Raw genomic sequence first — 25092 nt, 5'->3', positions numbered from 1 at the left:
AAAGTTAGACTTTAGAGTACTGAGGAAATATTACTGAAGCTTCATAAGTTAGGATTTTTTTTTACCAGTAATTATATTTATATCCATTCAATGAGCTATAATGGCTCAGGGGAGAGAGCGTTTGATATCAATGAGGTGAGCCAGGTTTGAATCCCAGCAATGGCTGCTTGATACGAATTTCGCCTCCAGCTTGCACCGACCACAGCACTGATATAAAATATCCTCAGTGGTAGACGGATCATGGGTTAGAGTCAGTCCTCTTGCATCGGGCTAACTGTATGATGTTTTCGTGGTTTTCCTCTCCATGTAACGCAAATGCGGTTTAGTTCCATCACAAAGTCCTCCAAGAAGGCAAATTTCTTCCTGTACTTAATCTAGAAGTACCCTTGTCTTTTGGATTGGGTTTAAAATTACAAGCCGACGGAGTAGAACATAAGTACTAGTCGTAAACCCCAAAAAATGGATCGGATGTTCAATGAAGGTTATAAAATGTAACCAAGCAAATAATTCATAATTTATTTAATATTTCAGTTGTTTATATAAACTTTAGTGATAAAAAAAACACGGAATAAATTATAAGAAGGGTCATTTATAAAAAAAATCAATAAACTAATCACTAATCATAAGCTTCAATTAGCTAATCAATAAAAGCATTTAAACCCCTTTTTTTTTCTTCTTGAATTCAAAATAAAGTAACTAAATTCAAGAAAAAAGAGTTATATATTTCTGATAACTATTCTAAATCCTTACAGTTCTTTTTTGAAAACCATTATTCAGTATATTTTATTCATTTTCAGCATGACCATACACCCCAGAATAAATTTATTTATTTATTTCAAATGGCAGAGGTAATTGACATGAAAAAGCAAAAACATAGGAACAAAACAAGAAAGTAAAAAGTCATTTCCTTAGGAGCGCTCTTGCTTCCCAATATCGCTCGGTAGACGACGACCCGCGGAGGGCCCTGCAGCACAGGATGTGGCTGCCGTCCAAAACAGCTTGGCTCATGCATAGAGAACAATAGGGATCAGGTGCCAGCCCTAAACGAAACAGGTGCGCGGCTAGGCAGTCATGTCCGGTATATAGTCGAAACTGAGCCACCGCTTCGAGGCGCGGCCAGTCTGGAATGGTGTTCTGTCGAAGATCTCTCTACACTTTGGTTTTTACCCTTTCTGACTGATGGTGGAAATCCCCATTGATTTTTGATCTAATAATAGAATAAATTTATAATTTAAAACATTTCCTTCTTCGCACTAAGCACAAAATTATTATTTTTTTTTCTTGGTTAGAATATTAAAAGCTGCTAATAGAGTTTCTTTTATAACTATGGAGTTCAACCAAGAAAGCTCGATTGTTAGACTTGCATATTTCAAATCGGAAAAAAAAAAATTTTTTTTAACCGCTATTCTAGTATTCTTTCAAACAGATTATTCAGGCAGGTGTTTCTTTCAAGCACTCATCTTACAGTGCTTTACTAGTTAATTGAGGGGGGGAGGGTACAGCTGACCATTCATTTCATATCTTGAAGGCAATACATTTCTTACAAGTTTCGAACACACTGTCAATGTCACACTAAAGTCATATTTCCATTCATGTGGTTCAAATAATAATAAACGACTTTCTTAAAACTTGAAATACGGGTATCCAGTCACCTGGTGGTTTCTTTCAAGAAGTAACAAGTTGTAGCATTTATGAAAATAGTTCCAAATCGAAATTTCGAAGCGTCTTTAACATTTCTTTTCCTTTGGAAATTTATTCATACAATGGCTACCACAAGTGTGAACTATCGCGATTTCTCGCTTGTTTACAAAGCGTTCCATCTTAAAGAAAATGACCTAAATGGAATGATTTGCCGTTGCGGGCTTGAAAAAGAGGATACTGTTTTTTCTAAAGATGAGGAGAGATATATTGAAGAAAATATTGGTGGGTTGAGATTATTTTCCAGTTATTCTTTTCGAATAGAAACCATAATGGTACCAACATGTGATGACGATTTTTCATCAACTGAAATTTTGAAAAAACTTTTTCGTGGTGTTGGGTCACCTTACAAGATATTAATGTGGTGTGGCCGCCTTCTGATTGAATTCCACGAAGAAAACCAATGCAGTCGGTATTTATCGTCTGCTCTGAAGTTTTATGTAAAAGCGATTGAAATCTGCAAAGAAGCTCGCAATCTTTTAAAGATCCTTCCTTTTCGTATGAAAATTCAAAAACTTTTAAGGCTTTCATCTAAATTTTGCGTTCACCAGAGTGTATTTCTCGAACTTTTGAGATTGTTTATTATAAATGGATTTTATAATATGCCACACTCTTTGACTATCGATGATGTTTTATTGTTTGAAGATATATTTAGAGCAGCAAACGAACTTAAACTAGATATATTGGTGTTATGGGAAAAAGTAGACAGCAGATCTTACATTTCATTTAATTGGTTTATATATGAACACGCTGAATTTCTTATTCCATTAATCAAATTTGGAAAGATAGAGAACGTGTCAGGAGTGAGTGGTTTTTGTTTGCAGTTTTCATTATTCAGGTAAGTATTATTATTTTTCTATTTAATTATTTTCTGTTTGTTAAACTATTGTTCTTCATCTTATATTGCTGAGAGTATGAAAATGTGAAATATTCTATAGATAATTTTTAGTACCATTTATTATTTTTTTATATCAAGTGCAAAACCCCTACAAATTGGCCCAAATCGTGGAAAACTGCTTAATTTACAGTTATCCACGTAATCACCAAATATCAGCATAAGTGTTTTTTTCTGCAAAATGTCGTTATTTACCAGATACACCCTTTTTTTTAATACAGTATTTAAAATATTGTAATTAAAATAAAAAATAAAAAACAATTAAACGTATTTTAAAAAAAAAAGTTTTCTGCTTTATTTGTTTTGCAGGTTATCCGCATAATTTCTATTAATTACTACTACTCATGTGAAATAAATTTTATTACTAATTATACTCGAATTAAGTAATCTTTCGATTTAACTGAAAAATCCATTTGCTTACTGGGTGCGGAAAAAAAACTGACAAATAATATTATTATTAAACTAGTTTTGAATTTTATTCAAAAAATAAATTACCATAAATAATAATAATAGTAGATTAACTAATAGTAAATTTAATCGATAATAAGCAAGAAAATATAAATTTCATTAACAAAGTAGCAACCTTAAGCAGAGGCGCAAATGTTTATTGAAAGAAGTGGGCGGCAAGTCTTTAATCTCCATTCACGTTGAAAAAGCTTTAAAAACACCAAAAGGTGTTTTGTGGAACCCAGGCGTTCCGTGGAAAGGTCACAAGTGTTCCGTGAGTTAGGCACTTCTTTTTTTTTAAGTAGAAATGGTTTTTGAAACCTGTAATATGTTTGTATTCACCCAATAATTAATTTATTTTTATTAATTTAGTTATTATTATGAAATCATTTAAATAATTCCCCAATAAAAAAAAAGAAATAACAAATTTTAAAATGTATTTTATATTCTTTGCCGACCGGCCTGTGTAAGAGTCGGGAAACTGGCCTTGCATCAGAAAGGTTTTGGGTTCGAATCCCGGCCAGGGCATGGATTTTCTTTCATTCTCTGTACTATCTGTCCTTACAGCGCTGACCCGTCCAATATGGTGCTCTTGAAAGAGTGGTCAACAAATCGGCCATTCAGATGCCTGTATGGTCTTTCTCCAGATGGGCATTGGAAAAAAAATTATGTTCTTTTCCAAAAGCAATATACTAAATAAATTACTAAAAAGATTTGCTTTTATATCAGCGAACTCTTAAAGCTTAAAATAAAGTTACCAAATTTAAGAATGACTAATTATTTCTCTCTCATAACTTTGACATTTTATAATATTTCTTTTTCAAATACCGTAATTCGGTTATTTTATTCAATTTGATTTATGCATTCGCCAAGAATTAATAGACTAAAAGTTGCTGCAGACTTGCGAATTCAGCAGCCTAACATAAAATCGAATTTTAAGATTGGAATAGATGAAAGAATGAAAAAAAAAATTTTTATTCGCAGCAAATTCACATCTGCTAATTTGCTTTTTTTACAAAGTCAGTGTTCTACCAAGGGAGGTTTAATCATTTAGGGCTGAAAAAAATTAAACGCCGCTGCTGTAGAGAATTAAAACTTTAGTAAACATTACGAAAAAAAAATTAAAAAAAGGAGCACCTTTAGAATTTAGGTCGGATTTTCCTTCTATAAATTCCTTTCACAATTATACATTTTTAGAAATATGTATAACAGTTTTTATAATAGGTATTATAATTTTAACTGTGACGGAATATACTTTTTTGGACGATAGAGAACGCACTTTTTTTCAGAAATTTACTTTCTTTTCGACAAATTTCGGATTTATCATCCCCAATATAAGAGGTAGACAAAGTTTTGAAACTTTGTTTTTATAGTTTAATCGCTATAGCAATCTAAAAATTTGTCACCCTCATGTGCAACATTTCACATCTTATCATTTGAGTCATTGGATAAAATGAAACAGGGGATTGGATAATGAGTCATTGGATAAAATGAAATGTAAGGCTTAATACTTTACATAAAGTATTAAGCCCTTGGCCTAAAGACAAATCTGTAATACATAGAACCGTGATGGCTCCGAGGATAGAGCGTTCGCCTTACAATGAGGTGAACCTGGTTCGAATCCCAGTGATGGTTGGTCGATACGAATTCCACATTCTGCTTACATCAACCACTGTGCTGACGTGAAATATCCTCAGTGGTCGACGGATCATGATGGATTACAATCCCCTTACCGTCAGACTAACCGTGGGTTGTTTTCGCGGTTTTCCTCTCCGTGTAATGCAAATTCGGGTTAGTTCCATCAAAAAGTCCTCCACGAAGTAAATTTCTCCAAATAGTTGATAAAGGAGTTCCCTTGTCTTCTGAATTCGATTCAAATTTACAAGGGCGTTGCACATTAGTAGTCATAAACCCAAAAATTGGGTCGGCTGCTAAACGACGGTAATAAAAAAAATATGTTGTATAATGAGGAACTTTGATGAATGAAATAATTTTTACTAATTAATTTGTTAGCGATAAAAAAAAGTTTGAATTGTATGATATAAAAATTTTCATAAATTCAAATTTTTCGAATAATAATTTTCGTGCCATTTTATCAATAAAAAAGTGCTTAAAAACTAATTATTCATATTTTATGTTATACAAGTCAGCCAACAAATAAAAGACAATGAACAACCTGCCCGGCAACACTAATTCAGAATGTTACAAACCACTAGAAATGTATAACTAACTGCTTTTTAAACGTTTATCTATAAATTTTCATCAAAGAAGAATTTTCATAATTCAGTGATGTAGAGCGTGTTCTTATAAATGGAATGACAGTAATTTAATTTGTATATTAAGAAAACCTTTATTACGTTTGTTGTACTAAATTATTAAACATTTGTAACTCGATCCAAATCTGTGGCTTAAATTTAATCGTGATGGTCACTTCCATTTTGTTTCGACGAGATAAAAGCAATCTTGAAGTACTAATTGTGTTACTTGTTTGTCTTCCTCCATTTTTTGAATGAGAGTGACCTTTAGATTATCTATAGAAAGTCAAAGACCGTCTGCTGCTATGGAGACAAGAAATACTGCATTCTAAAGAGGGGAGCTTCTTTCACCCCTAATTTCCTTTCTCTCGGCTCCCCGAATAAAAACCTGTCTTAAATAATGATCCAACATCCCTACATGAAATAGTTAAACTTTGTAACGATAGTCACTGTCCCCACTCCGGGCGAATGGCTAGGGGAGTTTTTTACATAAACGAACTATAAAATTTATTCCTGATCAGACACAAAAGCAATAATCTTAATTTTCATTTCTGAATTAAAAGCTTATTTCTATTAAGGCATTTGTAATACGTTCAAGTTTAATGAAAAATAAATTCACTCCCAGGAAGTACGGAGAGACCAGATAATGGAAAAAAAGGCTTTTTTTTTTCTCAGTTTTTATTTGAGGGAAAAAACCTTACTACCAATTTTTTTTTTTTTTTTAGTTTATTAATTTGGGGTCGAATTTGTATCATCGCGAAGATTGATAGGGGTTTACACAAAATAAAGGAAAATTCATTTTTTTTTGAGGGGGGCTGATTATACTATGATTGTGTACAGAGCAAAAGATCCATTTCAAACTGTCATTTTTCTTGCTTAAACAAATTTAAAATATCAGATCTTTTTCTTGACATTCTATAGAAGCCAAAAAAAAAAAAAAAAAACTTTATGTTTGTTTGAGATCTTAAGGCCTCTTAGAGGCACCTTGACATCGTGTGCTAATTAATCTCGTTTTAATTATGAATTGCTTAGAACAATGCAAAAGAAAATGAAAGATAAGGATTTACTTTGAAATCATAATGATTGCTGGTAGTTTGTCACGGGAAAATAGACCGGAAATTCGAGGGATGTTTTGAAAATGACCCAGATTGTGAATACAAAAAAATTTCTTATATGAATAATGCAAAACACAGAAATTATGCAAATAATAAAAAAAAGCGTAAAAAATACACAGCAAAAGTATTTCTTCTTTTTTTTTGTCGTATGCCTGAGTATTTCTTTTGATCTCAGGTAATATTTTTATTTAAATGAGCAGAATTTTGGTATTAGTTTTGCATTGCCAGATTACTTTCATTTATGCTATGTTGTTCATCACTTAATACATTTTTATACTTTGAAAACGATACGTCCATGCTGTTTGTAAGCACCGACGAACATCTAATTGCCACTTAGATGATTTTTGGATCGAGTTCGGTCTTTGATTCCCAAAACTGGATCAATTTCTTTCCAGCAACGCACAATTCCTTGACAGTTGTTTTGTAAGAACTGCATTCACTTATCAATTCTTCGTCATCCTCAAACATCAGCATTATATTCAAAAATTGAAGAATAGTCTTCCTCATTCAAAACGTTGAAATATTTAATGAAATCACAACAAGCCCAGGAAAATTTGTCTGGATACATACAGGGGCAGTAGAAATTTCATTGCCCAGTGCAATAGCGATTTTTTTTTTTTTTTTTTGGTCAAGGATTTGATTCATAATTTTTTTTTTTTTCTTTTTTGATTCCCATTGCTTTTGTATTCTTACTGACTTCAGGAAGGTAATCCTAATGAATCTATCCCCTTCCCTAAGTATAATAAGACCACCTTAATTGACAAGATTGGGTTTATCTCTTATATCTGAACTATGTTCTTGTCATTTTTCTATTGATTCACTTCCCTAAGTGTCTAATCAATTTTACATGCTTAATTTGAGGCTTCAGCAAAGTAAAAAATTCTGTTAAATGAAAATGAAAAACATTCTAATTTCACGCAATTTTAGCGCAAATAGAAACATGTTGAGAATTTCGCGGATATTAGGAAGAAAGAGGACAATTTGTCGGAAATTCGCTACGCGACAGAACTTCAACTCTAAAATCACAACGTTCAAAATTATTTAAAATTGATGCTTGAATATAATTAGTAAGTGTCATGCAATTGCAGTGTCAATAAAACTCTACTACTAAAATAAATCAACTGCAGTTGCCGTTGTATAACTGTAAAATAAATAAAACCTGGAAGGAATTTATATATATATATATATATATATATATATATATATATGTATATATATATATATATATATATATATATATATATATATATATATATATATATATATATATATATATATATATATATATATATATATATATATATATATATATATATATATATATATATATATATATATATATATATATATATATATATATATATATATATATGTATACTTTAAAATTTGTAAAAATTGCGTCACTTGTGTAAAAGAGACTAAGGAGTCATATTTGAGCATATCAGGATAATTATTTATTTTTTTTAACATTTTTTATTTCGTTTTTTAAAGAAAAATGAATATAAGGGGATTTCATAAGTATTAACATAAACATTACTTATACCAATCCTCCAACTTCACCAAGAAAAAAGAAGGAAATGATAAAAAAAAACTTCACCATCAGATGCTTACGCAATATCTGAACGGCCCCTATCTTTTTTTCATCACGATATGAAATTTAGACCACTTTCTGACATAAACAAAGTAACAGACAAAACTAGAAAAAAAATTACCACATAAAAAATATTAATTAATATAACGAGTTATGACTTAGGAAATGCCATGTTTAGAACCTAAAACGGTATTTGTCAAACTTAATAACTTATAAAATAAGATGTAGTATTAATATTTTTATTTATTTATTTTTTCAACAAAAAAAAAGAAAAAAGTCGGAAAAAATTTATTTTGTTTTTCTTTACAAAATTTAAGATAAAAGTTGAATTGAGTAAGGAATATTTAATACAGCAGGCCTGGCAGGCGTAGAACACGTGTTCGTTTGAACGGGAGTTCAAATCCAACAATGAATCCCCGTGTATTAAATGGTGACTGGTGCACGCTAAATTCTGTTGAAGTCACAAAGTCCTCCAAATTATCAAAGCAAATCAATACATCTAAGGGTACTGATCCAGGAGTTCCCTAGTCTTCTGGATTGGGTTCAAAATTACAAGGTTACGGAGTTGAACATTGGTAGACGTAAACTCATATTTGGGTCTGCTGATCAACGACGGTTATAGGGTAAACTAACCAGTGAAGGAACACTTAAGCTTCGCTTGCCTTTTAAAAAATCATATTAATTTCAAAATTCGTAATTTCAGTTAAATGACAGTGTCAACATATTTGTTACTAATTGCAAACTATGCAAAAAAAATTTTGAGAACTTACATAATATTGTTTTAAAGTTTTGGAGGTTCAAATAACAAGTAGTAAGAAGACCCAGTGAAGGAACAGCTCTTACCAGTGAAGGAACACAAAATTGCCCAGTGAAGGAACACTTAATTTTGGTTACTTTTTAATGCTCTTTATGAATTTTTTAGCCATACAAATACAGTCGGACATCTATTTAACGAACTTCCATTCTACGAATTTCCCTATTTTACGAATTTTTTCGAGGAACCAAGAGCATTTTGGAATTTTTTTTTGTAAAATAGCTTCCATATAGCGAAGTGAATTTTCTATTTAACGAACTTTTCATAGAGATCCACTTTCCCTATTTTCCAAAATATTCCTTAACATTTCAAACTTGTTAACGCATTTTACGGGGGAAATGACCTTGAATTAATTTTCGACGCCACTGCTTTATGAAATGTATTACTGTTTTGTCTAAAAATTATCTTAGAGAAAGCAGTAAATTCCCTTTCCCTTTTTGCTTGCACTTCAAACGAAAAACTCACTTCAAATTAACGGATTTCATCCGCAGCAATTTAACTTAACGCAAGTGGTAATGTATGTTTAAAATTACTTTTATAATAAATGCAACTATATTTTTATATATAAATTTAGACTTTTTTTAGTTGAAAATGTATATAGCATGATAGTGTAACACTGGATAATGTTTTGCTCTATTCTTGCTTTCCATGCAGATTTCTTTTATGGTTAAGATTTATATGATAAATAGTAGATACTAGTTTACAAGATAAAAGTGTATCAATTGCTATTTTAATTATGTCTAGTGTTTAAGAATTTAATACCTGTTTTGTGTTGTTTAAGTATTTTAAGAGGTGATTTTCTATTTAACGAATTTTCCATATAACGAGCTTATTATTGGTATTTAGTGATTTTGTTTAATAGAGGTCCGACTAAAAACAAGACTATTTGTGAAATTATAAGATACAAGTACTTGTAAAATGCTAACTTTTTTCTGTAATCATGAACTAGAAATTAAAGTGATGTTAAATACAAAATAAATAAAAAAAATCATTCTTTCTTATAATTTGACAGTCAAATCTAAATCATTGTGTCATCCGATGCTGTTTATTATCATTATTATTTTATCACCTTTTTGTTTACTCTTTTTCCTTTTATTTCTTGAAGCTTTTTTTCTTTTTTAAGTATTTTTTCTTTCTTTTTCTTTTCCATGTTCTCTTGTTTTAATGTTTTTTAGATCTTTCAGCCTCTTGAAATTTTTGTCATTTCTCTGAAGTTAGTGCAAAAGGTAATTTATTCGTTTTTCTTCTTATTTGACCTTTCTTTTTATCATCAATATTTGGCCAATGTAAATTGTTCTTCCAAACTTCTTCTGATTTTTCAGCAACATTTCTAGAATGCCTTTCTCGAAAATAGACGGGGGAAAGGTGTCTTGAAGTTTGAGGCAAATCCATCTCTTGTTGACTTATATCTAAAGGATCTTTAGAAGTACTGATTTTACATACAGAATCATTTCTTTTTTCAACTAAGAGAATCAGCATGAGGACTCATTTCAAATTCGATATCTAATATGCATTCATTATCAATACTAGCTTCAGTTCCTAAGTTTGACTTAACCAAATGGTCTTCTTTTAATGCGTGCTTCTCCCATATTGAAAAAAGCACAGGCTCTTGGAAATTTTCGATATTAGACTCTTCCGTCAATGCTGTGTTAAAAATTTACAACATATCTTGAGGGATTTCCCTCTCAAGCTTCTGAAGAAATTGAGTATCGTTTCTGTTTAACTTTGTTTTTTGTTGAGGAACTTGCTTCTAAATTCTAACATTGTAAAGTAGTTTCGATAAATTATATAATCACGTTGCTATCCTATAATGATAGCTTATTAGGAGTTCTTGATGCAAAAGCCAGCGAAATGTTCTATTAAAATTTTTATGATTATATTTAATTAGTTTTCGATTTGTAAACATAGTTTATTAAGTTGCCTAACATTTGATGTAACTACACACCCCGTTAATAAATATGAATTATAATTTTTTCATAAATTAAGCTATTAAATTAACATTTTGAACTGAAATTATTTCAGGAATTATTCATACAATTTTTAACAAAATTTCGGTTGTCCTCTATATAGCAGAACTACTTATCCTAGAGTCATGTAAAATCATATATCACACATTACTGTTCATTCACTAGAAGTATTCCTAGTGTAGGAATATGCCTGTTTCTTCACTGGTTAGAAGCTGTTTTTTGTCTTTTAAACAGAATTTTGATGTATAATATGACTAAAAGTACAAGAAAATTACAAAATTTCTTTTATTTTCATTAACTGAGAAATGAACCCAGTAAAGAAACACTTGTTCCTTCACTGGTTTTTCATCGTTTGGTGATCCAGTGAAGGAACATGCTTGTTCCTTCACTGGTTGGAAGTTGTTTTTTGTCTTTTAAACGGAATTTTGATGTATAATATGACTAAAAGTAAAAGAAAATTAAAAAAATTCTTTTATTTTCATTAACTGGGAGAAAAACCCAGTAAAGGAACACTTGTTCCTTCACTGGTTTTTCATCGTTTGGTGATCCAGTGAATAAACACCCCCTTATCTCAGTACTTGATTACGCTATGGAGCTTTAAAAAAAATAAAACGTAACTTCAATAACTATATTTTGAATTCTCTTTTTCACAGTGAGAAAAATAAGACTACTACATGCAATTAATTCCACTTCAAACATATAAGTACAAACACTCACCTTATAATTTTTTCAACGAAACAAGGTGTTGCAGAGATAATAACAAATTCAAAAATTTTTTCAGAGAAATCTATTTGACCAGGTAATCCAAAATATTGCTAGATGACTTCCTATTGTTTGGCAGTAAGCTATTGTTGCCAATCAATCTAAAGAAAAACTTTCAAATTCTTATTTTTAATCAATATATATGAAATGTTCCTTCACTGGGTAGTGTTCCTTCACTGGTTGGTTTACCCTATATCAAAATACTTTACAGCAGATCAGGATTAATAAATTACTACCATAAGATATTTTGTAACTAATTATATTCTTTTCATCAATTATATTTATTATATCCATTTATTATATTTATTAAATAATAATCTTCGCACTTAAAAAGATGACAAGAAAATAAAATAATAATAAGCCACACTTTCAAATTGTACGTTATCAAGTGGAAGTTGTATAAATTTGAAAAGTATTTATCCAAAAAATTATGCTAATGGACTGTTTGATGTGAAAACATCGATTTTCGACAACTGTGGCTTATCATTATATTGCACCAACCATTATATTTTAGTAATTTTTAATTACATTTTTTTCCTGTTACAGATTGGCTAAATCAATTATAGTGGACATTGACTATGAATGCAACTCCACAACATTCCGCGCACTGCAAACTCTGCGTTTGTTTTTTCTAGCAAAGTCTGACATGGATCCAACTATAGGACCCTACGCACTGAAGTTATTGTGGAATAGTATAACAGAACCATTCCTGTGTCAGGAAGAGTTCAAAAAGAGTGTCAAAGCAATTGAAACATCTGATCGATTAACTTCAGCATGGGATTGGTATGTAAACCATGTGCTGGAAAACGTCATCTCACCCAGAGGACCAAGGTCTCTGGCCCATCTTTCAAGGTGTTCCGTTCGAGGGCAGCTGGCGACATGCCTTCAGCTTCCGTGTGGTGTTGACCAGCTTAATGTTCCGAAGATTCTAAAAGATTATATTCTTTTGGAACATTGAATGCTTTTTACCTGTGTAGAGCTGAAAAAGCTGGATAATTTCGAAGAATAAATTTCATTCTAATAGGTAAATTGCAATTGTTAATTGTACATAGTTTCGACTCAACACCAAAGATGAACTTTCCCAATTTTTCCTAGGAAATTATTAAAACTCAACACTAGATTTTTGCTATACAAACAATTAAATTTTCCTTTTGTAGAAGGTATGCTAGCTATAACATTTTGTAGGAAATTAATTTTCAAAACACGAATGTTTTATTTGTAGGTTTTATAATATAGAGCATCACTTCTATATAAAGTAATTTTTGTGATTTTTTGCACACCAGCAGGGAAGTATTATACACTTAAATATATATAAAATATGATTCTATTAGTAAAATAATAGAATCACATCAGAACCTAAAGTTGCGATGGTGTGTAGAAAATGTAATAATAATAAGATTCGATTCCTCTTAGGTCGAGAATATTAACAGTAAAACTTTCAACAGGGACTGCAACCAAATTGTCAACAAAAAATAAGTACCTTTTAAGAACTTAAAAAATATTTTTTTCAAAATTTTTCTAATTAAAAACAATAAAATTTTTTTGCTTCTCTGTGTTGAAAGTTTATTATATTATTATACGTATAAAATTATCAAAATGGAAAAACACTTTGAAAGATTTTATAAAATCATTTGAAAATAATAAGTTTCAGACGAAGAACTCAATTCTTGATTTTATTAGCCACCATAAAACATTTTATGCACAATTTTAAACATATTCAATACTGAATTCCTCATTATTTTTTCAAACTACTAATTATTTTATTCAATTGTATAAAAAATTAATTTAATTTCAAAATTGCAATGAGTTAAAATTTAAATAAAAATTTATAACTGTACACTCATCAAAAACATTTACCAGATGAGTATTTGTAATTTTGTTCAGTATTTCTTTGATGAAATATTTAAAAAATTTATTCAATAAATGCGAAATAAAAAACACAATGAAAAAAATGTCTGGTGTAAATTATTAATATATGGTCCTTTTATTAATTATATTAAACAAATTTGAGATTATTACTTTTTTTTTTTTACACTGCCCACCGGTGTTAACATCCGTCAATTCAGGCATATACAGGGCGGTTTTGTTGGCCTCTCCTTCAGGGGCACCATTTTAGATGGGCCAACGTCTCTCCCACAGTGAGGTCAGATAGTACACAGAAGGAAAGAACATCGGTGCCTAGCCCGGGATTCAACCCAGAACCTTTCTGATGCACCGACAGTTCCCTGCACCCTACACAGGCTGGTCGACTATTTGAGATTATCAAATATTTAATTTTAATTATTTTTAAGTCAAATGATAAAGAGATAAATTAAAACCACATAAGATTTCTTGAGGCATTTGTTGAATATTAAAATAGTGAAAAGCCTTTCAGTTTATACTTTTTTTAAAATCTTCCCTCTAAAAATATATTTATAAAGAATACCGGATGTCAACTTGACAGTTCTTTGCCTTCAATTCAAGCTACAATTTTTGGATTTTCATCATTAAAAATATTTTCGTTCATTGTTACTTTCAGTAACGGAGAATACCGAATGCCATCTTGACAATTCTTAGCCTTCCTCTCGAACAATGTTTTCTGGATTTTCATCATTAAAAATATTTTCGTTCATTGTTACTTTCAGGAACGGAGAATGCCGAATGCCGTCTTGACAATTCTTAGCCTTCCTCTCGAACAATGTTTTCTGGATTTTCATCATTAAAAATATTCTCGTTCATTGTTACTTTCAGGAACTGAGAATACCGAATGCCATCTTGACAATTCTTTCCCTACCTCTCGAACGACACTTTCTGGAACTTGATCATTAAGAAAATTTTCTTTTGTTGTTACTGTCACAAGCGAAGAATAGCAGATACCATCTTGAAATTTATTTGCCTTCCTCTGGAACTACACTTTCTGGAACTTCATCATTAAAAATATTTTCGTTGTGGTTACTGCCGGGGATTAGAAAACCGGATGCCAACTTGGTATTTCCTTGCCTTCTTCTCAAACTGCACTTTCTGGAACTTCATTCAAGTCATTTTCGTTGTTGTTACTGTCAGGAACGGAGCATTCCGGATGAATATTTTTTTACGAAAAAAAATTGCATGATGGAAAGTAAACTTTTCTGAAAACTTACTCATACCTTAACAGTATGCTGGCAGGATTAATTGCTTCGTATATAATTTTTAATGAATCTGTTCCTTATTGTCTGTAGCCTTAAATACACTTGCTTCACCTTTCTTAATAAAAATTTTTTTTATGTGTATTGCATCACAAAAGAGCCAAAAATTTGAACAAACGCGGGAGATGTTGTTCGTAAGCAACGGAGTTCCTGTGCAACTAAGGAACGCACCTTCGATCGAAATAAAATAAGGGTTAAGACAAAGCTAATAATGTTGATCGAAAATAATTTGATAAAAAGAGAATAGAATTTTGGGTAATTGGAAATCTAACTGGTATGAATATCATGCATCACCAAGACGTCAGAGTCCGCATTCAGTATTATGCAACTCCAAACGGAGGGAAGGAAGGATCACAATTTTTAACAATTTATTGAATAAACAAACGAGGGAAGTTTCAGAAATAGGAGTAATACAGTGGATGTGATAGCAATAACATATTGCATGATGGTTGAAACTTTACAGCAGCAGGTGCAGTATCATAGGATTTGATATGATTAACAAAGTGATGTAAGAATGTTGTAAAAATATAGTAGGGAATAACGCTTACATAACAGCAGTATGGTTGGGTATAATAGAAATAAAACATTATGAATTAATAATAACGTAATAAAACAATATGAATTAATAATAACGTAATAAAACAATATGAATTAGTAAAGATAAGAATAAGAATATGGCAAGTAGCAAATAGAAAAATAATAAGACAATACATCAATAGGATTGGAAAGTTTTAAATGGAATATTAAAATGGACAGTACATTCATTGAACTCTTGAAGAAAAGATAGTATTTGGAATATAAAATCTCCATATTATAAGCATGAGATACTAAGTAAGTTTCGAGGAGGTTTCAAAACCAATCACGATAAAGTGGCCTCAGGATGCCACTGAATTCATATTTTGTTGTAATTATTGACTGTATTTCATTAGTTCTGACCCAGTTTTATTTCTGAGAATAAACTTAAAATCAAACCAACAGCGTTAACTTTATAATTACAAAATATGTTTGTTCGTAGTACCATTGATTATTATTATTTTTTTTTGTCTTGAAATGTTAAATGAGCCCTATGTTAAATATTGAGAATAGTGTATAGATGGAAAGTACATATATTGTTACTTTTAAACTAAATTGAATTTTTATATATCTTTTAAGATTTCTTCGTTATATTCAGATTGGTATCTTTATTTTATAACCGTCGTTGAACAGCTGACCCTATTTTTGGGCTTACAACTACTAATGTTAAACTACGTTGCCTTGCAATTTTAAACCCTACTCAGAAGACAAGGGAGCTCTTAGATCGAGTATTGGGAGAAAGGACTCGTGAAGGACTTTTTGATGGAACTAACTTTTCTTTCAAGAAAAGAAAAAGTCAATCTTCTCTTATAGAAAGAAATGATATACTTCTGTGGCGGTGGGATGATTTACGTAGTATTAAAGAATACAAAAAGAAAAATGTGCCAATATATAACCTGGAGGAAACCTGGATAAATGAAGGCCATTTCCCCAGTAAAACATGGCAAGATGCAACGATTAAGACCAGCTATGAAGCTCCATCTTCGAATTTAACTGTTGGTTTAGCTGAATCAAAAGGAAGAAGGCTGATCATTACTCACTTTGGAAGTAAAGAAGGATTTGTTTCAGGTAACGCAGAAGTATTTATAGGGGGAAAAAAGTGGAGAAGAAATGGAGGGTAACCATTTTTAAAATTGGTTTAAAAAAAAGTGATACCTAAATTAAGACCAAAAAGTGATATCGTTGTGGATAATGCTTCCTACCACTCCATCAAAGTGGAGAAAACTCCCACCAATTCTTGGAAATAAAAGCTCAATACAAGAATGGCTATGCAACAAAAATATTGAATGGGATATCGATATGCTTAAAGTAGAGCTTCTGCAAAAGGATGCAGAAAACAAACACCTGTTTGACAGATATCGAGTTGAAGATATTGCCGAAAAATACGGACATACAGTTTTATGACTACCTCCATATAACTGTGAACTGAATCCGATTCAATTGATATGGAGGTATTGATAAAAAAATGGTGGTATACTGCTGTGCATTTGGATGCAACAAAAAATTCATTAAAGGAGGACCTTTTACATTTCACAAGAAAGATTTTTATTCTTTTATATTCACTTGTAAACATTTATTTTCTATTTATATGTTAGCACGTCAATTTATGGAATGAATTTAATTGGTTTTTAACTTGCAAAATAGCAATTATTTTTTTATATTTTTATTTAAATTAATATATTATAATGTAGTTAGCATTGATAGGCATTTTCATTACAATTAAATTTCATATTGATACAAATATTCTGATATTTTTACTCCTTTTCTGATAAGGCGCGTGCATCGGATTTGGCGCATTTCTTTCACGCCAATGTTTGCAAACAGATCGCTTTAATTTTCGCTCTGTAACTTTTATTGATGCGTTAAAATAATTTTTTGTAATAATTTCAAGCGAATTTAATTATATATATTAAATTATTTAATTATATATTTAATACATTTCATGCAAAAAATAATTTTTTGGATCAAAACTAAAATTATCTTTTAAAAATTCCGTTATTAAATAAAATTTATAAGCCGAAGAATATATTTCTTATTATTTTATTATATAGGAAAAATTGTTTGGATATTCATATTTACTTAGGAAGCTTTTATATTTATTACTGTACACTTATTATTGAGGAAAATATTAACTAGGTTATTAAAGGTTCTATTATTAATAATAGGTCCTATTATTAAATAATTGTTATAGGATTATAAAAGGTGTGGCTATTTATTATTATCATTATATGTATTTAATTTTGATTTCGAGAAATAAAAAGGAAATAATTCTTTTTTTGAACATCAATAAATTTTTTTAATATGAAATTACAAGTAGCTGTGGAGAGCTATCAATGTTTCAAACAACTGGTAGACAGTATGTTCTTATATGGTATTTCGCAATATTTTTTTTTTAAAAAAGTTTACACGGTCCAACTTCTTGAATCCGAGAAATCGTCTAAACAGGCCTTACTACTTCCTTCTCTCCTTTCTACACACTATAGTCCCTGCCTCTCCTCCATGCACAGATCGATCTGCGTTATGCAAGCCATGAGCAACGTTACTACTCAAAATTGGGTAAACTGTGTAAATCATGTAAATTCAGTGGAAGACGAAATGTTGCGAATAGCTGAGCCTTTGGAACACGTTTGGGAAAACTAAATCTTTATAATTTCGTTGAACGGTGATTCTAGCGACTTTCAAACAAGAGTTGAAGAAATGTAATGAATTCTTTTAAAAAATTTCACATTATATGCAAAATAAGCTTATTTTCAATTATTTTAGAAGTAAGTAGATCTTTGTTTAAATGAAAATTCTCAAAATTCATTGATAATATTTTTGCATTGAATTGTATTAAATACTCCAAAACAGCCATACTACTAAAATTTTCTTTACAATGATTCCATAAATGAAAAAAAAAATATCAAATTTAATTGGGTATAGTAAAATTGTATTTGATTTCTTAATTTTCTAAATATAAACCTCATATGTACAATATTTAATGAATTTATTTTCCCTTCAGAATGAGCGAAAAAAATTCAAATAAACAAGGGAATATTACTAAATTGATGACAGTTGAGCATATTTGCTGCGTGGCTGATTCAATTTGGGATTTTTTTATTCTTTTTTTAAAGACAAAAGTAAAAATTGTTTTCGCTTTATTCAATCTCTGTAAAGATTCAAACTTTGTGATTTCTGCACCACGTGTAGCTCTAAAGTACCATTCGCTTTTTATAAGAACTTTAATGATGTGGCTGCGGAATTTTAAGATTTTTATTTTTGTTCAATTAGAAGGACTTTTAAATATCATTTGAAATACAAATTCCATAATATAATTGTGCAAATACGTTAGTTATAAACTAATTTAAGAAACTAATTTAAACCAGTCAATATTTTAACTATTATTTTTGAAATACAATGCCAAAAAATGCTGTGAAATTCCTTCTCTTATGTAGAGAATATTAAGACATTTTAGTTTTTAAATAAATATTTCGTGACTAATTAATTATACTACACTTTATTAACTAATTATACGGATTTTTCTCTTAAGCCTCCTTTCACTAACAAAGATCCTGAAAAGTAAAGGAAGGTTCTGATATTTTAAAATAGGAATTTTCTTTCGAAGAAATGCGCCTAACCACCCAAGTAGAATTTCTCCTGAAGAGAAATTACTGATTGAATTCAATTCAGGGCGACCCACAAAGAGTTTACAGAAGAAACTGTTAAACTGTCTAAATATTAAATTGTTAAAATATTAAATAAAAAACATGATAACCACCAGCATGGGTCAAGGAGATCGTGCTGAGTCTAAGAGGATGGGATATGGCAGCTGAAAACTAGGGAGGATGGGCGTACAAGCAGAACGCTCCTCCCCTCATATGGCTAATAATCCCCCAAATTTATACCATTTGTGAGAATTACCTTTTTTAGGTAAGTTCTTTTGTCCCTTAGAAGCAAATATATTTCAGAAAAAAATTACTTTTATAGTGAAAAAAAACTTCTGAAAAAATGTAAATTCTTTAATTATATTTTTAAAAAAATAACAGTAAATATTATAAAACATAAGTATGATCTTTTTCATGATCATGATTTCCTGCCTGTGCCTATGTAAACTTTTCCTTCCCCCACAAAACACCAATGTGGGATAAATTGATGTACATTAATCTACAAAAAAAAAAGTTGTATATAAAAATAAATATCTAAAACAAAGTATTTATGAACATCTATGCATTTTTTTTTACTTAGATTTAAGCAGCAAAAAAAAAAAATTTTTTTTATATAATTTTTTTTTGTTGTTTAAAATTAGCTTCGTTTAGTTGAAAAATCATAATAAGAAAATCTGCTTTTTAAAAATCATAATAAGAAAATCTGCTTTTCAAGAGCCATAATAAAATGTCAGCTTACAACTAATATCTCAAATTAATAATTATTAGAAATGCTCTGAAAAAATCTTGATCTTTTCTGTATTTTGTTTAAAATTTTAGTAAGATTCTTGGTTGGAAAAAAAAATCGTCATTTTGTTTTCTTTAGCGCCAATACTGGCCACTTTATCTCCCTTTTATTGGGAAGCCGCTGCTTTAGAGAATTAAAAGTTTACATATAATATATAGTTAAAGGAAAAAAAACTGAGCACCTTTAGAACTACTGGTCGGATTTTCATTGTATAAAATGCTTTGATAATTATAAATTTTTAGAAATTTTTATAACAGTTTTTATAATAGGTATTATAATTTGTAGCGTGGCGGAATATACTTTTTTGGACAATACAGAACGCACTTCTTTTACAAACTTACTTTTTTTCCAATATACACGGATTTATCCTCCCAATAACGGAGGTAGACAAAGTTCTGAAAAGATGGTTTTATAGTTTAACCGCTATAGTGTTTCAAATTTTTCTTACCCTGATATGCCAAGTTTCGCATCTTATCGTTTAAATTATTTGATAAAATACAATAATTCTTTCACAAAAAAGCCCCTGGCCCAGAGGCGAATATGTAATATAGAGCAGGGATGGCTCAGGGGGTAGAGCGTTCCCCACTGCAATAGCTTGTATAACAATTTTTCTGTCAAAGATTTGATTTTTAAATTTTTTTTTCTTTTGTGATTCCTATTTCTTTTGTATTCTTACTGACTTCAGGAAGGTAATCCTACTCAATCTATTACCCTCCCTAAGCACAGGAATGCCACCTTAATTGACAAGATTGGGCTTATCTCTTATCTCTGGACTATTTTTTTTCCCCATTTTTCTATTGATTCACTCACCTAAATGTCTAATGAATTTTACGTGTTTAATTTGAAACTTCAGGAATGTAAAAAATTCTGTTAAATAAAAATGAAAATGATTCTAATTGTAAACAATTTTAGCTCAGGTCGAAAGATATTGGGAAATTAGCGGGTTTTAGAAGAAAAGAGGATAATTTCGCTTAAATCATCGCGGAAATTCGTGCTGCGACAGACCTGCAGCCCTAAAATGATAACTTTCAAAATTATTTAAAATTGATGCTGAATATAATTGGTAAGTGTCATGCGATTGCGCAGTCAAAAAAAGCTATAATTAGAATCAACTGTAGCTGCATAATAGTAAAATAAATAAAACCTAGAGAAAGACTTTATTTTTTTGTAATTTTCATTGAGTAAAAATTATTTTAAAATTCGTGAAAATTGCATCACTTGTGGAACAGAGACCATGCAAGGAGTCTTGTTTGGGCATATTAGGATTTTTTTTTAAATTTTTTGTTACATTTTTCATTTTGCTTTTAAAAAAAATTGAGTGTAAGGAGATTTACAAATCTTAACATGAACATTACTTATACCATTCATCCAACTTTGACATCAAAATTCAGCAAATAATAAAACTCATCCACCATAAGATGCTTACACAGTATTTGAACGGCTTCTCATTCCTTTTTCCATCACGATTTGGAATTTTGACCACGTTCTGACATAAACAAAGTAACAGGCACAAGACTAAAAAAAAAAATTACTAGATAATAATTATAATAACGAGTTATAACTTTGAAAATGCTATATTTGGAACCTAAAGCGGTAATTGTTAAATCTGCATAACTTAAAAAATAGGATGTAGTATTAATATTTTATTTTATTTTCTTCCAAAAAAGAGCGGAAGAAATTTATCTTGTTTTTGTTCATAAATTTTAAGATTAAAGTTGAATTGAGCAAGATATATTTATACAGCAGGCCGAGCAAGCGTTGAACTCGTTGTCGTGTGAAAGGGAGTTCAAATCCAACAGACCGATGAATCCCAATGGTGACTGTTGCACGCCAAATTCTGCTGGAGTCACAAAGTCCTCCAAGTTAACAAAACAAATCAATACATCTGGGGGTACTGATGCAGGAGTTCCTTCTGGATTGGGTTCAAAATTACGGAGTTGAACATTAGTAGACGCAAGCTCAAATTTGATTTATTCTTGATTTAAGTTTAAATTATTTAATTTCAGACAATTTATCAAAAATGAAGTAAAATAATTCTATATTTATCACTTAATATAAATGGTGTTTTAAAAATCATACATTTCCATGAATTATAACTTAATGTTAGTTAATAATTTTAGTTTGCAGTTATTTAATTAAATTTATGTTATGTTATTAATGTTCAGTTATTAATTATTATTAATTTCTTATAAACATTGCGTAATGTTTCTTAAATATAAGTTCTCAAAGGTTTTAATGTTGGTTTCAATTTTTACTTGGTTTAAATTTATGCGCATTTTAATTATTTCGCAGTTTTTTCATTATTTCGATTGTAACTTAATGATGTTAATGCTAAGTTCTCCTAATTGTAGTTATTTAGTTTAATTTACGTACAATGCAAATTTTTATTAATTATAGTTATTTTTTATCAACATTTTGTAAAGAAATTTTAGGAAAATTTTCAAATTTTTAAATGTCAAAAGTTTTCATTATTTTGATGTCATGTCATTTAAACTTATTTTTTATCTCTATCATCTATATTTATTTATTCGCTAATTTACAATTATACTACTGTTTTATTAAAATTATATTTGATTTTTATTATTTTTCAATCATGGCTATGCGTGGAAATTTAACTGTAGCATAACTCTTATACGAATAATTTCGTAATCTCTTCTTAAAGAAGTAAATGTTAGGGAAATCTGTTTATAACGGTTAACAAAATGTATTAATAATTATAAGAAATACATATAAGAAATACACATGGAAATCGAGAAAAAAAGTTATATATTCATTTATTTAAATCGAAAGTCTTATCTCTTTACAGGAAGGGTTTATAAAAAGGAAAAATTATGCTCGGGCTTTCATTAGTTGCACAATATATACATCACAGTATATGTCATGCCCTGCGAAAGATTTTATTCATTGCAAATTTTTCTTGCTGAAAAGCAGAAAATTTTGTATTTGCTGTTATTGTATTCGTTTATTATGCTACATACATACCTTACCTTTGAAAAAATTTAGTCAATAAATAATTGTGTCAGTAAGTATTACAAGTAAGTACAGTCAGTATTTTTACAATATGAGGCATATTTTAACGAACTCTCAATCTTTAAAAATGACTTTTCATTTCAAATCTTAAAGATAATAATTAATGTATTATAAAAACTAATAGAACCTTGTTTCTTTATTATATTAATTTTTTTCGTCGCCATTAGGGTATAATATAATATTTTACTAACAAAAACCTACTTTTTGTATTAATTAAATTTTCTTTCCTATTGCTATAATTGTATATTAATTAATATATATTAATGTTATAATTTAAAATAATATTTTAATGCTATAATTTGAAACTGAAAAATAAATCTTTATTTATTATTTTCTAAAAAAAACCATCACTGCTTTTGTCCAGTAAGTGCCAATGCAATAGCCAAGGTGTATACAATCGCCGATGTCGACAGAATAATTTCGTCAACAAAACTTTATGTTAATAAAATATACAAAATAGAATATTGCTTAAAATTAAATTTCTTTATTCTTAGTTTGCATATATTTCTGGTTTTACATACTAAAATTAATTATAATTTTGAAAATTTTAATTTTTTACATAATAGATTTATCAATAGGGTGAGATGAATACGTGCGAATATATATATATAATATATATTATCAAAATAAAAGAAGAAAAAAAATAAAGAAATTTTGATTATAGATATTTCTAATTTCCGTTAAAAAAGACTTCAGATATTTTATTTTGATTTTTTTTATTGCCATTATTGATAGTAAAGTCGTACCTCAATTTTCACTAGAATACTACTAGCATTGCAATTTTTAGCTATTTACAGGGCTGACGATTCTAAGATTGCTCAGTAATCTCTTAATTTACTCCTTTCTTTGTGCGTCAGACATAGTTTAATGCATTTTTTGTCAGTATACCTGGTGTAGTAATTACTTTTGTCTGACTTTATTACTTTCTACATTTAGTCATGTAAATTTGAAATGCATTTTCCTCACATTTTAATTTTCAAACTTCGTAGTTTACTTTGATTTTTTGTTAGTTAATGAAAATCCGAAGAAAATGATATTTTTTGAAAATTTCTCTAGAATAATTTTTATTCCTCGGACTTTGTTGTTTTTCAAACATTTCTAAACTAAATGGTAGTTTTTGCTCATTTTTGGGATTTATTTTGTAACCCGTAATTCTTATTAATAAAATAAGTCTTCATGAAAACTCTGTAATAGTTTTAAGGAGTACAAAAAAATTTTCAGATTTATTTCTTGTTTAATTGTAAATATTTTTTTAAATCTTCATTTTCATGGGATTTTAACTTTTACATTGTTTATGTTAATGATATTTTTGTAGAATTGTTTCCTCTATATTTTTTTAGAATAATTTAAAGTCATTAAATATATTTCATTCAATTTATGCTTGAAATTTTTAAAATATTTTAAAAGTATATAACATAATTTCCCAATATCATTAGGTTTTTAAATTTTTTTTTTAAATTTTCATTAGTCTTTTTCGTTATCTAGCTATCCAATTTTGTTTCGAATAGCTATAATTCGAAATATAATATTACATTGTTAAGTTGAAAAAAATAATAATAACCATGTATAACATACAATATACTCTAATATACAATACACTCTAATATACAATAAATGTTAGGTTATAATTTCAGAATTAACAATGTGTTTAGATTATACTTCGTTAAATAAGAAACATATTTAAATATGGCAAGCTGGAAGATATATATACATATATTTTAATTTGTGTAAATATATATATAGTTCCTTTTATGTGAACTTAATTTTTATCTTAGACTAAATCAGAGAAATCAGATGACTTGTTAAAATTAAAAGTCATTTTAAAATGAAAATTAATTCCTTCATTTGTTTTAATTTTTTTCATCCCTTGTCCTTTATCATGAAAATTGAATTAATTTTTCTCCTTGGAATATTGCAGAAAAATCTGAAGACTTGTTAAAATTCAAAGTCATTTTAAAATAAAATTCAGTTTGTGAAATCAATCTCTTTTACGTCCTTCCTTTGTTTTATTTTTTTTTATACCTTGTGCTTTATCATTAAAATTAAATTAATATCATAAAGTTAATTTTAATTTCTTGTATACTGAAAATTTATATTCATGATTAAATTCAAATCTATGTCAGAATCAATATGTAAATCACAAATTATTCCTGATTCAATATGTTTCTGCGGAGCGAAAAACCATTTCATGTCATTATGATTAGAATGCATCTACAAAATGTCTTGCTCAACATTAACAAATTCAAAGGAGTAAAATTACAAAATTAATTAAATGTTAATGCACTTTTTTCTTTTTAATTTGTTTTCGATTGCTAAATCATTTTTTGTTAACTAATTTGTTGCTGTGAAT

The 25092-nt window shown here is 29.2% G+C and overlaps 1 protein-coding gene across 1 annotated transcript; it reads left to right on the top strand.

Annotated features, from left to right (window-relative positions):
* Window positions 1-1526: 1526 nt before the first annotated feature.
* LOC122270833 (uncharacterized) lies at window positions 1527-12573 on the top strand. Its single transcript, XM_043049779.3, has 2 exons — window positions 1527-2536; window positions 12091-12573. The coding sequence occupies exons 1-2, from the start codon at window positions 1692-1694 to the stop codon at window positions 12500-12502; spliced, it is 1257 nt and encodes a 418-aa protein (XP_042905713.2). The 5' UTR covers window positions 1527-1691; the 3' UTR covers window positions 12503-12573.
* Window positions 12574-25092: the final 12519 nt, after the last annotated feature.

This window comes from Parasteatoda tepidariorum, chromosome 10, assembly GCF_982258835.1.
Source record: "Parasteatoda tepidariorum strain Cologne lab strain chromosome 10, Ptep-v5.0, whole genome shotgun sequence".
In the NCBI taxonomy this organism is placed as follows: domain Eukaryota; kingdom Metazoa; phylum Arthropoda; class Arachnida; order Araneae; family Theridiidae; genus Parasteatoda; species Parasteatoda tepidariorum.
Note: the sequence above shows the minus strand (reverse complement) of the source record. Positions and strands in the feature narration are given on the sequence as shown.